The sequence below is a fragment of the Xiphias gladius genome, chromosome 14 (assembly GCF_016859285.1).
Source record: "Xiphias gladius isolate SHS-SW01 ecotype Sanya breed wild chromosome 14, ASM1685928v1, whole genome shotgun sequence".
Lineage (NCBI taxonomy): Eukaryota > Metazoa > Chordata > Actinopteri > Istiophoriformes > Xiphiidae > Xiphias > Xiphias gladius.
In genome coordinates, this window is record NC_053413.1 from 5,994,574 (window position 1) to 6,009,631 (window position 15,058).

The 15,058-nt window shown below is 40.4% G+C and overlaps 1 protein-coding gene across 2 annotated transcripts in view; it reads right to left on the bottom strand.

Moving 5' to 3' along the window:
* ctnnd2b (catenin (cadherin-associated protein), delta 2b) overlaps positions 1-15,058 on the bottom strand; it is a 144,108-nt gene that overhangs the window by 41,589 nt on the left and 87,461 nt on the right. For both annotated transcript variants that reach the window (XM_040143820.1, XM_040143819.1), the window contains 2 exons: positions 6,506-6,638; positions 3,662-3,875 (listed from right to left, as the gene is read on the bottom strand). In XM_040143820.1, the coding sequence (XP_039999754.1) occupies positions 3,662-3,875; positions 6,506-6,638 (347 nt within the window). The remainder of the gene's footprint in view (positions 1-3,661; positions 3,876-6,505; positions 6,639-15,058) is intronic.

Sequence of the window (15,058 nt, forward strand, 5' to 3'; positions counted from 1 at the left end):
CCTGCCCCCCTACTCCTCCTCCAGCCACACAGACCCCCACACCCTCCTTGCCCCCACAGCTGCCTCCCTCTCACACCTCCCCAGTGAATAATATCATGGACTTCAACTTCTACCATCATCCCCTGCCATCACTCACAGGGTGTGCTGTATCTCTGTCTATCCCTCTCTCTCTATATATATATAGATACATGCATAAACTTCAGCACTATTCTTCAGCACACTATAGTATATTATATTACCAACATTGTACAGTATATCTTCACCTATTCAGCACACAGTATAGCTTTGGTTCTATGTCTAGTCTCTATTTTATTGTATTATTTATAATTATTTTTTATTTTTATACTTTACTGAGTCTATTTGGTTATTGTATAACATTTAGCCTTTATTTGATTCTTATTTATATTTACCTCCCCCCATATTTTATCTATCTATCCATGTCAACTTTTTGTTAATTATAACATCCAATTCCAAAGTTTTAAAAATTCTGGCTTTTCCCACTATCTGCTCATTCTAACTACATTATTCTTAAGGTGAAGATTGTGCTTGGGTGGAAGTATGGTTAGAGTTAGACATGTTATACTCCCATACAACACGCCGATCTCTACGCCATTACTTTCTGACTCGCTACACGAAGGGCACACTACTTCCTGTATTGGCACTGAACCTTGGCACTGATTGTAAATCCTGAGGTGTAGAGTCCTTCATTAAGGACATAATTCCTATTGGCACTGGCTGCAGAAACTGGTCATTACTGTAACTCCTACATGACATTAACGCAGCATACAGTAAACCCAATAAAACTGGGAACACGCCTTAAGATTGAAACCTACAAAGACAGCCTACTCATAACTATAACTTTCCACAGCATACTCAGATTTTTTAGTCTGGACATTCAGGGAGGAGCACATATTTAACAACTGAGGACAACACACTCAGACAGACTGTGATTGGGGTTGCCTCACTGGACGACCCCTGAAATGTTGCCTTAAATGAGTACTTGCATGTTTATGGCATCATGCACAAATCGGATTATAAAATAAATCTCTCTCACAGAACACCTCACAAGTTAAATAAATAATAAATAAATAAAATAGATTTTTGTAAAGATCATAATTATAATCAGTCCTACCAGCATGTTCTAGTATGCAGGGGGTCCAGGCTTGACTTTTTCCTAATCTCACACGATGACACTAGCTCTGTTTTCTAGATTTGGGAAATTGATATCTTGTTCTAGAAAGCAGAAATAACATGGTTTCTGACATGTCAAGACATGAAAATGACCATGCTCCTTACGGAAAGATGTTTTCATGAGCGTGGGTAAGAAAAAATCAATTTTTCTCATCTGGCTCCTGGATTGGAATAAATCCCAAGGGATTCTGGACGTAGATCAGTTTGAGTGAGAGTGGTATTCTTCTTTTAGCTCTGTCTCGTCTCCATCCCAATCCAGAGGTGAAAGTTCTTTTACCGTGGCCATCAAAAACAGCCTACAGCCATGTTAATGGCAATTAGAAAGAAATTGCCAAGATATACATAGTAAAAGCCGTGAAAAACACTGGTATAGGCTTCGCTGGTAATCCTTGGATTCTTTTGGCAGTGAGTTTATAACCTAGACCTCAGTGGGTTTAGAACCTTGAACTAATGAATCCTTTTTTACGATGCGGATGATATTTGTTTTTACTGACAGAAGATACAAACCTGCTGTGGATACGAGTGCCGTGTAGCCCATTCCACAGAAGCTCAGTTTGACAAGTTGACGGCACTTGATGAGTGCTGGGAAGCAGGCATGTGGTAAACAATACTCTCCCGTGTGTGTGTGTGTGTATATGTGTGTGTGTGTGTTTTTTCTGTGTGTGTGTGTGTGTGTGTGTGTGTGTGTGTGTGTGTGTGTGTGTGTGTGTGTGTGTGTGTGTGTGTGTGTGTGTGTGTGTGTGTGTGTGTGTGTGTGTGTGTGTGTGTGTGTGTGTGTGTATGGGCGTGTATCTATTTGTGGCCAAGTGTAAATGGCAAAGTGAATGTACAGTACAGTGTTTTGTGTGTGTATAAGTTGATACTGTGTGTGTGGTTGTACATGAGAGGGACCATGTGTGTATCTGTGTGTTTGTGTATATGTATATAAATGGATTGCATTTGTGCATTTGCACATTAGTATGCAGGAATGTACTGTATGTGTACATTAGGGCTTTCCAGTAATATATACTGTGTCTTTCCAAGCCTATTGGCATTTTTCAAGCCAGGAGTTCTCACTTTGAATTAAGCTAATAGCTAATAATTAACCAATTGCATAATTAACCATAAAATGACCTCTGCTGTAATTATCTGATGTTGTCCTTTCATATATGTTCCATAACAGTATTTGATAATATTTGTTGTCCTTCCTCCAGAAAGTGTATTATGTTCTAGTTGGAAAAAAAACAATGCCAACTACCCAGAATATTTTGATGCTTTGTTTTTTTCAGAAAACTCCCTAGTGGTTATATACAGGGCTGTGGCCAGGCATTTAGAAATACCGAGGTCCCTCCAGCACCCCTCTCTCTAAAATTCTGTAATTATGTTTATTTATTTGAACCTTACATCCTTTATAAAGTATACTTTAAGTTTTCTGCAAAAAGTGCTTATAACACTAGTCCTTACAAATAATTAAACTCTAACTTAACTAACGCTAATGACTGTCTCAGAACATTCTCTTTATTTTCTCTATTATTGAGAAGTTGCAGCGATATTTCAAGAAAAAGGTCTAAACACAGTGCCAGGAATATAATTCTAGTGAGCCAACACTAACTCATTTATTTATTCTTTTATTTTGTTGGCCTAAAAGTAGTGAAATTTAAATAAGCTGACTGTGTTATATGTAAAAAGCTTTCAACTTTAGACTGTAGGATTCGCCAAGGTTTCTACAATCCCCTAAAACCCCCAAGTTTCCAGGAAAACTACCAGCGACATGACCTCCGTGTCCACAGCAGAGGCTACAGCCTTGCGACCAGGCCAAAAGGTACCTGTAAGTTCAAATGTCACCTTAGTTTGACCATAATGTGGGAGCCGTGAAAAACACTACGCTATGCTATAACTTAGTAAAAATAGGTTTAGTTACAAAGTAGAGTTCAAATATCATTTAAAATTTAAACCTTTCCGGAGTAAGTGTACATCATCAATGAAACACTGAAAAAAGTAGACTATTGAAGAGGAACATGCATTGAAATGACCATAACAGCAAATAAGTGTGAAACTAAGTAGTTACAACATAGCAGTTAGTGTTGACTACAATACGATAAACTGGTGCAACAGGCTGCTGGTTATATGGAAATGTATGACAATTAATGAGACTGAACTGTAAGCCGCCATTTTAGCATGTAAAGTAGTTGGAAGGATAGCATATTTCAAGGTTGGACATTCAGCATTTAGCTACAGCAGCTGAATGGTAGTGTTAATGGGATTTGGAAAAAGGTGTTTTTGTCTTTCAGTACACATAAAAATCTTCAGAAAATGCACACACAGGCGCACACAGACACGCAAGCAAACGTACAAAAAGCCTTAGGTATTTTTCCTAGGAAAAGGGAGTAGTTTACGGAAAGAATTCCAGTGAAAAGACTGATCTCAATTCCTGATAGTCACCCCTGCTGCTCATTCAGTAACATCAAAGTGTTTAAATTATGGTTTTTACCTGTGAGCAGCTCTCGGATCTCCACATCTGTGGTCTTCCGGAGCAGTCGGACCAAAGCAGGTATGCCTCCGCAGTTCTTCAGGGCGATCTTGTTGTCGTCGTTGGCTTTGCCGTACACCAGGTTTCGCAGGGCCCCGCAGGCGCTGCGGTGGACGTCGGTCATCCGGTGGTCCAACAGGTCCACCAGCAGCTGGATGCCACCTTGCCGCCGAATCTGAGGACAGAGGAGTGAGTGAGGGAGTGAGTGAGTGATGAGGTTACACCATTGGTCGGCTGGCCGAGTGTTGCTCTTTCAAAATGAATTGGCGCAAACAGTTTCTATTGCGTCATCTGGCAATGTTGCCAGTGTTGGGGGCGTTTACTAGCAGTGTTGCCACCTTAGCACCTCTGTCGCTAGATTTACTGACTTTTCACATCCTTTTAGCAACTTTTCTTCACAAAAGCACCTAGCGACAAATCTAGCAGCGTTTTTGAGCAAACCTTGGCTACTTTCTGTAGAAGAGAGTCGCTAGGATTGCCCTGCGAGTGCGCTCTATGCCTCTCTTATGTGTCTTGTTCAATTGACTCATTCATACTTGTTCCGTTGTCTGACACCAGAAACAGAAAAACATGTAAATGAGAACAGCTTCAGTAGCAATTCAGCTGTATTAAAATACTGTATATGTGAGCACAGAGAGTAGAAGATAGATAAAAGGCCGTCCAGCCATACACCAGGTTTTGACCTAGTCTTGTTATTTAAATGCCAGCCACTGCACTTTCTGTCCGTGTTTGTGCCTCTGTGTGTGTGCTGCCCTCCCTCCTTTCTTTGGTGTAGACAAAGAGAGAATCTAGGGCCAACTGCCTCCTCTGTATAAAAACAAAAGAGACATTTTAGTGAAAGAGATTGTTTGGAGACAAGGCAGTTAGAACATTGTGTCTCTGGTGCCCCAAATAAAGTTATGAAGCCAATTTCCGCTGATTCACTGTGGGTAAAAACCTGGACACTGACTATCTTGAAACTAGATGTTAAAATGGGTGTTAGCGCATGGTAGGCTGTAATTAATGTTATGCCAAAAATCAATAATCACAATTGTAATTAAACTTCATTAGATCAAAACATGCAAACATTATAATAACCTACCTAACTAGCTTTACCTCACTTGACAAGGCAACATATGAAGAGTAATGTGTCTTAGTAAGGACTGCAAATTATTATTACTTTTAAATATTGATGAATATATTGATTATTTATCAGTGTTTTGGATTAATCAAATAATTTTCTACCTCTAAAATGTTGACAAAAGGGATTGCTTTCCAATTGCTTATCAAATATGAAAAATGTTAAAAGACCCAAAGGGTTTCACGTGATAATAATAAGAAATTGGTTAAAATTTGAAATCATTCTGGAGAGGCATCTATCAATTGATTGACTACAATTACTGTCCGCTAATTTTCTTCCAGGTTTGTCTTAACTTAGTGACTCCAAGGAAGAGATATAAACACAATTAATCAAGCACGCCAAACACGTCCTCATGATGTATTCAGTGCTAGGAGAGGGAACCGGCAGTAGGCCATACATATCCCTGAGCTTCCAGTCTATTATTTCACTATTCAACAGACATTTCTCTCAAGGGCAAAAAACAATTTGGCCCTCGCGGTGTAGTTTTCGGCAGCCTTGCTCTAAATACTACCATACTTCATTCTTTCCTACAGTCTCGACATCAGTCATCTTTCTTATTAATCTCTCTCTCACTCTATTTCTAATGCCTTTTGGCTGATTGCTGTTTGAAGAAATTTGTTTGCTCTTGAATCCATGGTCTCTATGGGGATTAATAAAGTCAAATTGAAAAGAATTGAGTTGACATTGAAGAGACAGACGGAAAACAGTTTTCTCCGAGACACAGAGTGACGACGGCTCTAAAGGACAAGAGGAACACAGGAACTGGGCTATATTCAGTGTGTGTAATGACGAGTTAATGCCGTCTGATATGGAGTTTGGTGGAGCTCGGGCAGCCGCACACATGTGGGAGATGTGAATAAAGATATGTCTTGAAACTTCCACTCTTGAGGTGATGTGACACATATACACTCAATTACACCTTCACATATTGCAGCGCAGTGATTATTGAATTTTTTTATGTTAATTGATGTATTCAGCCTAAATTTCGGAAAATTTCACTCATTCAGAGACGCTTCAGGGCATTCACAGAGTAAGTCCTTCTTGACTTCTGCCAAATTAGTTTTAGCCTCTGGAGTCCAGGCTGATTTTGGTTAATTTTTACCAGCTTCCTATGCATTAATGTCTTTGTTTAGCACCTTTTAAACTGTCCTTACTCCACGTGCATGGTATCTTTTTCAGCACAAACCCAGATTTCAGTCTGACTTTGTGGAAATATTGCAGTATTATTTCTCCATTTGTCTTATTTTAAGAAAAGCACACACACACTCACCCACCCACTCTTTATTGAGTACCTCGGTCCAGTGGAATCTTTCTTGTGGTATTCAAAGCACTGAAAAATCCCGCTTGAAAACCTCAACAGCAGCATACCTGTTCAAAAGCAATGTTCCGCCGAACTCTCAAAGCCTATGCACATGAATCAGAAAATATCTGCATACCTCTCTGCGTAGTGGAGGAAATAAAGGGAAAGCATGTTTTTGTGTTTGTTTTGATTAAACTCACTCTTTACCGTCAGTTTAATGTAGGTCGCTAACACTGAGAAAGGATTAAAGAATGCATTTTTTTGGTGTCTGTGTATACATAAGCAACAGGGCGAGTTAGGACCCCCTCAAGCAGAGTTTTGGAATTCAATCGTCCATGTCTGAGGATCCTGTCTATGGGTGCGGTTTCTCCTCAGAGATCAATACCTCAGATTTGATCTTGTTGTCTCCAAAGCAGAGGTGCTGAAGGTAGGCAGCAGCGTTGGATTGGACTGATGGGAACTGATGCTGCAACATCTGGATCACCTCTGGAAGCTCTGGATCCCTCCAGCCAAACTCCCTACAGAGACACAAAGAGAGAAAATACAGTATGTTTTGATGTGTGTGTGTGTGTGTGTGTGTGTGTGTGTGTGTGTGTGTGTGTGTGTGTGTGTTTGTGTGTGTGCGTGTGTGTGTGTGTGTTGGGGCTTGTTTTACTATATTCTTGGGGTAGAATTATGTTTAGGTTGGGCATTTAGTTGTGATGGTTAAGGTTAGGGTAACGGGCCAGGGAATGCACTATGTCAATGACAGGTTCCCACGAATATAGTAAAACCTAGAATGTGTCTGTGTGTGTAGCCGGAGCTGTTACTAGGAAACCTGCCTCCCTACTGTGACGCTGATTTAAAATGCACACTAGAGAAAAAACAACCAGAGAATGACAGAAATGGAGGTTGGAGATGAATAGAAAAAAAAGAAAGACACACATTAAATACACAGATTTGTGCTCTCACTGCTCTATGTGTTGTTTAAATTATTTTCAACTAAAATAGCTGTTCCTTTGGGGTCACTACATTCTGTACTGACATGAAAAATCATAACTGTGTTTTTGTATTTCCTGTCTGGCAGTAGATGAAGGTTTAATAGTGAGACTGCACCAAAGACATTATGCCTGCCAATTTAGATTTTCTTAGTACAGTGGAGGAGGACATAAAACAGGATGCAGAGGAGGAACGAAGTGACGAGGGAAGAGAGTTGGAACAGCAGAGACTGTTGGAGAGGACTGTGTCTCCCTTCTGTCATCATGAGCAACGTGAGATCATTGGACAATAAGACGGACGAGCTAGCGGCCCTGTTGAGGAATCGGAGGGACTTTCCGTGAGTGCGGCGTGATTTGTTTCACAGACACGTGGCTACAGGAAGATGTACCGTATCCCATCGCTACCATCCACAGCTTTCGGACGGTTCGGGCAGATGGGATGGAATGTTTCTGCAGCCCAGACATGGAACTGTTAGACATGGGGCTACATCCATACTACATATCCAGGACACTCCGCACTCCGCCTCGGTTGTTGTCTACATCACCCCCTCCGCTAACCTGGCAACAGTGTGTGACGTCACCCAGACTCTGCACCCCAGCGCTTTCTCCATGCCCCCCGGGGATTCTTCAACTGGACACAAACAGTCCACAAACTAAGTGAAAGTGGGGAGTGTCCCCACTTTCACTTGGACTGCACTACCAGAGGAAACAGGACCCTGGACCTGCTGTATGCTAATCTTAAGAGGCCTGGAGACTCTAACTCACATTACTTTTTGCAAATTTGCATTTGTATATTTTTCCATTCACTTATTGTGTATTTGTTCTTAATACTATTTATAGTACTTTTTTATGTATTGCTTCCTATTGCAAATGTAACAAAGCAATTTCCCTTCAGGGATCATTAAATTTTTTTGTGATACTGATTCTGATTATTTTGTACTGATGGTTTGGGACTGTTTTTATGTTCTGGCTAGTTCCAAAATAGGGAAGTCTCAATGCTATGAAACTCTTATAGTTAAGTTAATGGTAGTTAGATAATTCTGTTCATACAAATTTGTGGCAATAGATTGGGAAGGGCCAAAGATACAGTGAGTTACATAAAATTAGGTTTTCGAAATATCATTGATATTTGTAGCTATGTTAATTCCTAAAAATCCAGCCTTGGAACCGGGTCTTTCTCAACAGTATGTTTCATATGTTCAGATAAATACGGTAGTCTTTTGAAAACAGATCTAATATAAATCTTTATTTACTATTTCTGTTTTATTGCAGCCTTTAACAAACAACATTTCCTATAAACATCACAACAAAAGAGGTGACTTCTTGAGACAGTCAAGGGGTTGTGGTTAGCTCAGACCTGTCTGTAATAACAGCAGGACAGAGAGGACTGAACACTGCAGAGGATTTTAGAAAGTGGAGAGTACAACTGTAAAGTTGAAAAAAAAAAAGAGTTTAGAAGGGAGCTTTGGTGAGCTTTATGGATATGGATGAAATCAAGTTATGATGATGCAAGTCCCCACGTTGCTGTGCTTGTACATTTTCATGGCAGCCTTTTTTTTTGGTTGTTGTTTCAGTTTCTTATAATAACTGCTGTAGAAGACGGCAAATTGTCTTAGAATATGGAAAGTAAACCTCAGGGACAGGCTTCATTTTTTTTCAGAAAGTCTAAGACTGATGAAAGAAAGGAATGAAAGAAATGCAGAATGAGAGACTGCATTGATTTACAGAAGCTAGTGGAACTGAGGCTAGCCCCAATGTGAACTCTCTATAGCAACCTATTATTGTACTTGGTTTTTGAATAATATGCTTAGTAGTTATAGTGTGGGTCTAATGCTTATCATTTATTCTTTATTATGTACAGACTTTTGGCCACGTAGTGTAACCATAGCAATCTTTTCTTGTATAAAGCACCGTCACCCACCGTATGACTTCCAGGCCGAACTGACACTCACAGACAGTGAGTAGCGAGCTAAGCCACAACCTGTTTGTTTTCTTTAAAGTGAGCAACTTTTAGGCTTGGCAAGTTAGACAATCTGATTTAGAACCTTCACCTGCCACCATTTTATTTCTCTGTATTATAGACACACCAACGACTACCCGCCAGTAGTGCTAAATCCATATATATTTTATCACGTGAACCCCAGTTGTCTCCAGCAGTGCCTAATAAACAAAGATGAGGATTCAGTAAAATATCATGATGCATGTACAGGGACAACACCTCAACAACAGGTTCCCCGAAACAAATGTAGACATCAAAGGACCAAAACATAGAGGAAAAACGACCTCATTGCTTCTAAACATAAAAGTGACATTTCACCATTGATTTTATGTATCTTAGGGTTTATAATGTATCAAATGCATTATCTTAAAAAGAGGTAACTTCAGTGGTAAATTAAAGACATAAATATGGCTAGATCTCGTCATCGATTTCTATTTGGCAAAGTTGGCATATCTGGCACATGGCTAATGCACCTGATGCTGAACATATACGACACCTTTTCTGAGCAAAACAGCTTCACTTTGCATTGTCATTGGAAGAAGAATAACAACAGCAGCCATCTTGGATGCACTGTAAGAGCTTCCCCCCGCTGAGACGATGAACCCCTCCTTTTAACCGCCCCAGCAGCTTTGGTTTTGGTGCGGAACCGTGGTCGGCCAGGTCTTTTGCCTGCGGGCATGCTTTAGGCACAGACACTCAAACACAGGCAGAAAGACACTAAGCTCTCCAACCCCATAAATGTGTGTAACGGCGTGTGTGAAAGAAGCAACACAGATGATTAATGTGAGAAAGATGTGATGTGAGAGAATGGAGTCACAGTGAGGAATCAGACGGAGGGATGAAGGTAGGGAGGCGGGGCTTATCGATGTAGATTATCTGTAGCCGGCGGCAAGAAAAGTATCACGTTTCCTTGACAGCGATAGTTTCTAGGGACCAACTAGAACTGGGTTTTTTTTTTTTCCTTTTGTTTGGGGCAAAGTTTTATTCCCTCAGTGTGATTTATCATTTATAGACCTGAGCGTGGCTGGAATGAGGAGATGATACTTCCTGTGTGTTCATTTTGCTTTAGTATGTTCTGCTGCTTTTGATACATTCTCCACACGCCGTTCCTGCTTTTAAATCCTCACTTTTGCACATTTTGATTAGAATTTTTCTGACAGTTGGGAGAAGTCTGGGCTGCACACAGAAGCCCTGTTTATGTGGAATTTCTCTTTGATGTATCTTATTCTTGATGCAGCAACAGCCCCACGTCCCCGTGGAGATAATTTTCAGTTCAGTCTAATCTAACGTAAACACACGCACACACACACACACACACACACACACACACCACTGAACGCTGTAGGACAACTCAGTATGCAGCTTAGAGCAGCATTAGCGAATGCCGAGCAGGCACACACGCACAATTCAGCGCACTAATATAGTAGTCAAACGCACACATATACGCACTCATTGACTTGCATGCTCACCCAGCCATCAAAGGCAGTGCAGAAGAGCCAGGATTAGAAAGCTTTTGTCTCTAAGTTTCATAATAGGCCAACGGGATAAACCCAGTGTTTGAAAACGGGGAAATTGGAGACAGAAGGAAGAGAGAATTATTTCAAAGTTTATTTTTTTCTCTTTGAAATTCTCTTTCTCTTTAACAATTTTCTTTTTTTTTGGTTCACCCTCTTCTCTCAATGTCTCTCTCGGTTTCTTTTCCCGCCACACTCCAGGCCCATTCCTACACAAACACACATACGTAGCCCCAGCATTAACATAATAATGTTGTTATGCACATATAGCAGCATGTGCCTCAATAAATAGGATCAGAGATGACATAACCTTGTGTAGGTCACCTTCTGGGTTAATTGACTGATAAGACATCTAAAGTTATGGCTGAGCGAGCTGTCAGATGTGTGTGTGTGTGTGTGTGTATCTATGTTTTTTTCACATTGTAGTTTGAAAATGGGACACCAGTGATAACGTCTGTAGACATGAAGCTTCTTTAATAACCAGTGAACCAGATGGCTACACTTACCCGACTGATTCAACTATTTATGTGATCATTTGGTTAATTGAAGGGGTTAAACTGATTCTCAGGGACAAAGAACAAACATAAAACTGTATTAACTAGAAAAAGGCTAATGATTATAGAAGTGTGGGAGAAGAGCAACAAGAGTTTTCACCGGTGGAGACATGTAATCAAGTACATTTACTCAAATATTTGGCCTTTATTTGAATACTTTCATTATATGCTTTTTTACTGCTACTACTGCTACTTTTTTAATTATAAATGATAGGTCCACATTTTTCAAGTCTGTTTTAAAGCAATTCTCGCATTCCCATATGAACACATAAACAGTTATTTTTGGCTGTAATGATTCCATCTGTTCTTACTGGCCTTGCGGAGATCCCATCTTAATGTGACTCGAATGTAAGAGACGGGGGACAAAATCAACGGTCCCTGTTCTGTGCGAAAAAACAAAACTTTAACTAAAGGCTACAGCGAGTCTCATTTTAGCATGAAATTCACTCCCCTGCAGTTTAGAAAGGAAACACTGACTGGGAAAACAAGAAGAGGGACTTTTGCAATAAAATAACTGTACATTTGGATGATGTGACCATCTCAGACAGTTAAAGCCTCATATTAGGTTCAGCTAAACTTAAGATTGCATTTTTACATGGAACACGGACTGCAGATTTTGATCCCCACCTCTTTCCCTGGAATCACAGAATGGAGAGGAGGATGCCTCCACTACTGGATTGTACACAGAAATTGATGCACAACAGGGTAAATAATATTTACAGAATATAAATTAGCAAGCAACAGTCCATAGGAATACATTTTGTGTCACCATCAGATTAAATCTGATTTCTGAGTTTTCTTCCCTCTGCACAAAGTCTGCCTTTTATCGGTGTCTGTTTTGTTGAATCATGACAAATGTCACTAACAGTACAACATTGTGATTTTAAAAGCAAATAAACTTTTCCGAGTAATCCCATGGAGGGAAGGTCAGCAGCCGGCACGGGTCATTATAGAAGTGATGACTCTACACAGAAATCCTCTAGAGCAGGGTTTTTCAAAGTCTGACACCGGGGCATCCCCTCAGACAAAGTGGAGACAATTGAGCACCCCCAACAGACAATAAAAACAATAAAAACACGTCTGTGTGTTCGGATTTCACTGAGTTATGACTCCAGGAAGGAGTGAGATTTATGACGCTAACTGCGACTATTGGGTGCTAAGGGTTTTAAAGTACTTTAACTGCCTCCACCAACTGTGTGTCACAGACACTGCTGCTGCTCCAGCTGCTGACCATGTTGATAAGCAGGCCAAATCAGTGGGCCAAGCTGCAACAACTAACCTCCCGACATGCGCCTGTCCCTTTCACCTCATGCAGTATCATCCACTCAACTCGTAGACTTTGTAATTTTTACAACAAGATACATTTAACTCCTGACAGGGAGCTTTTATGTGTGAAGTCCATCAACACTGATGTTCTTTAAACTGTTTCTCCACTTGCAAAAAGAGCTTTTTGGGTCTATTACTCATTAAAACAGCACACAGTGATGTTACCGTCGCATCAGTGGCCAATGAATAAACAGCACTTGAAGGCCAAAGTGGAACTAAAAACACTCTCTGTTTCTAATTCTCTGTCTTTTCCTTTAAAATTTGTATCTCACATTAGCCTCCTTCCTGAAGTGTGGGGTCAAAGTGGGGGCACAAAAATTTACCTACAGACACACACACACACACACACACACACACACACACACACACACACACACACACACACACACACACACACACGTGCACAAACAAACAAACAAATTAAAAAAAAACACATAGACACAGATACACACAAGTGGTACTTGTATATAATAGAGAATGGACTGGTAACACTTGAGGGAATGAAGGGGCACACACTAATTGTTGGCAGAGTATGTGACACACCCACACACACTCACAAAGAACATACAAGTTTGCATCAGAACACCGGAATGATAGAACCAGAGCCTAGAATAGTTGCAGCCCTGGAGAGAAAGTGGCTCATCACTGCAGATCAAACTCAACCCAGTGCCTCAGGCTGTGATGTGCTCTGCAGGCACACACACACACACGCACACACACACTCAGAGAGAGAGAGAGAGAGAGAGAGAGAGAAATGTACATGTTCAACATACAACTGTACATGTGATGCACAACTCCACATACAGCACTGTACAACCTGCTGGGAAAAACTGGACATACTGTTGCGATACGTGGCTGTTCTGGGATATATCTCTGAAACAGAAATAAATTCTGAAGCAGACTAACACTCTAAAAGAATTTATCTACAGTCAGAATCTGAATAAAATGAAGAGACTTTCTGTCTTCACTCCTGTGTGTGTTCTGCCCCAGAAAGCTGTGCTTTAATGGTTCATTCATTCACTAACTCTAGCCTGGAGCTGTACTACTTTTCGCTCAGCATCTCTCTGTCTTTTGCTGTGTTTGTGTGTGTTTCACTCGTTCCGGAGCGAGGTGAGCACAGGAGGATGTGGTGCTCCCAGTCCCAAACAATGTGTGACAACATCACAGCAGGATGAGCAAATACAACTGAGTCATCCGCGAACTTTGGACAAAAGTCCTCACTCAGGGAACGTTTGCATCTTTTTAGTGTTGGAGTTAAGAGAGGAATATGCAGGACATTTGGATGGCAGCACTACGCTGAAAAACCAAAGAATCCAGCTTGAAATGAACAATGTATTGTACAAGTACATCCATCAGCCAGACCATTAAAATCAGTCACCGGTTTTAATGGTGTGGCTGAATGGTGTGCGTGTAGTGGTGAATGTCATAGCCCTTGAGTGAATTCAAAAGCAGGGTATCATAATTACTCGCACTACCCTGCTCACAGATTTTTAGCCTGACAACTTAAAGTTAACTTAAGTTAACGACTTTAAGTTAAAGAACTAACCTCAACTGAGTGAGGTTAGTTCTTTATGTAAATGCATTTACCCGCCATCATTTCAAAACAAGCTTGTTATCTTGAGTTGCAAACAATGATAATGATTGTCTCCTATGATTGTCTCCTCGGAGTCTAATAAAAGTAAATGAAAATTAAATTTGTATATTATTAAGTACTAAGCCCACTAGAGTTAGTTTCATTGATTAAGAACTCAGACGGATTTAATGGGGATCACTGTCCTTCGCTGCTTTAGTTTCTATAGTGTTCATTGTCTCATCTTTTCTTTAGAATAATAAAATGTCATGAAATGAAAAATTTCAGATATGTTTCAAAAACAGTCAGAGGATCTTTCTCTTATTTTTAGCCCCGTGTGGGGCCTGCAGATCTTCCTATTAGGCCACCATTTCAAAAATATGAGGACAGTGCAGCCTGGGACCCAAAAAAAAAAAAAAAAAAAGAAGCACTCTCCACTGCTTATAAAGCTTAACATTCCTGTGGGCAAACAGTAATAACTCAAGCCAATCTAGGTGACAGTATGTTTTTTTTAAACATCAATTTGGAGCTTTTTTCATCTGGATTTTGGCAGCTGGGGGAACAACAACAGGATTTGTTGGGGGACATGTCCCTCCCATCACCAGTGTAAATTATGCCCATGCAATAGCACGGTGTCTTGCAGTAAGTCAGTGTCTTGCAGTAATTCAGTAAGCCTTCAGTTCTAAATTACATCGGGTGCTTGGACCCCAGTATATCTTCTTGCAAGTCTAGTTTTGATTTGTGCTACAGCCATCTTGTATAGCTTTGAATTCAGCACGGCTACTTATTCTGCTCCAGAATTCGTCTTTACTTATCTTTGTGTAACGGCTCTTATATTGGACCAGTCTACATGATGAATTGTAACCTCTTTTGAAGCTTAGGTCAGTCTTACAATATGCAAAAGGGACCATTGGACTGCAAAAACAGGGCAAATATAACCACAGACCTGCTAAAAAGTGATAAGATGTATGGTTTTTTGATACTGTTTTACTTGTTTC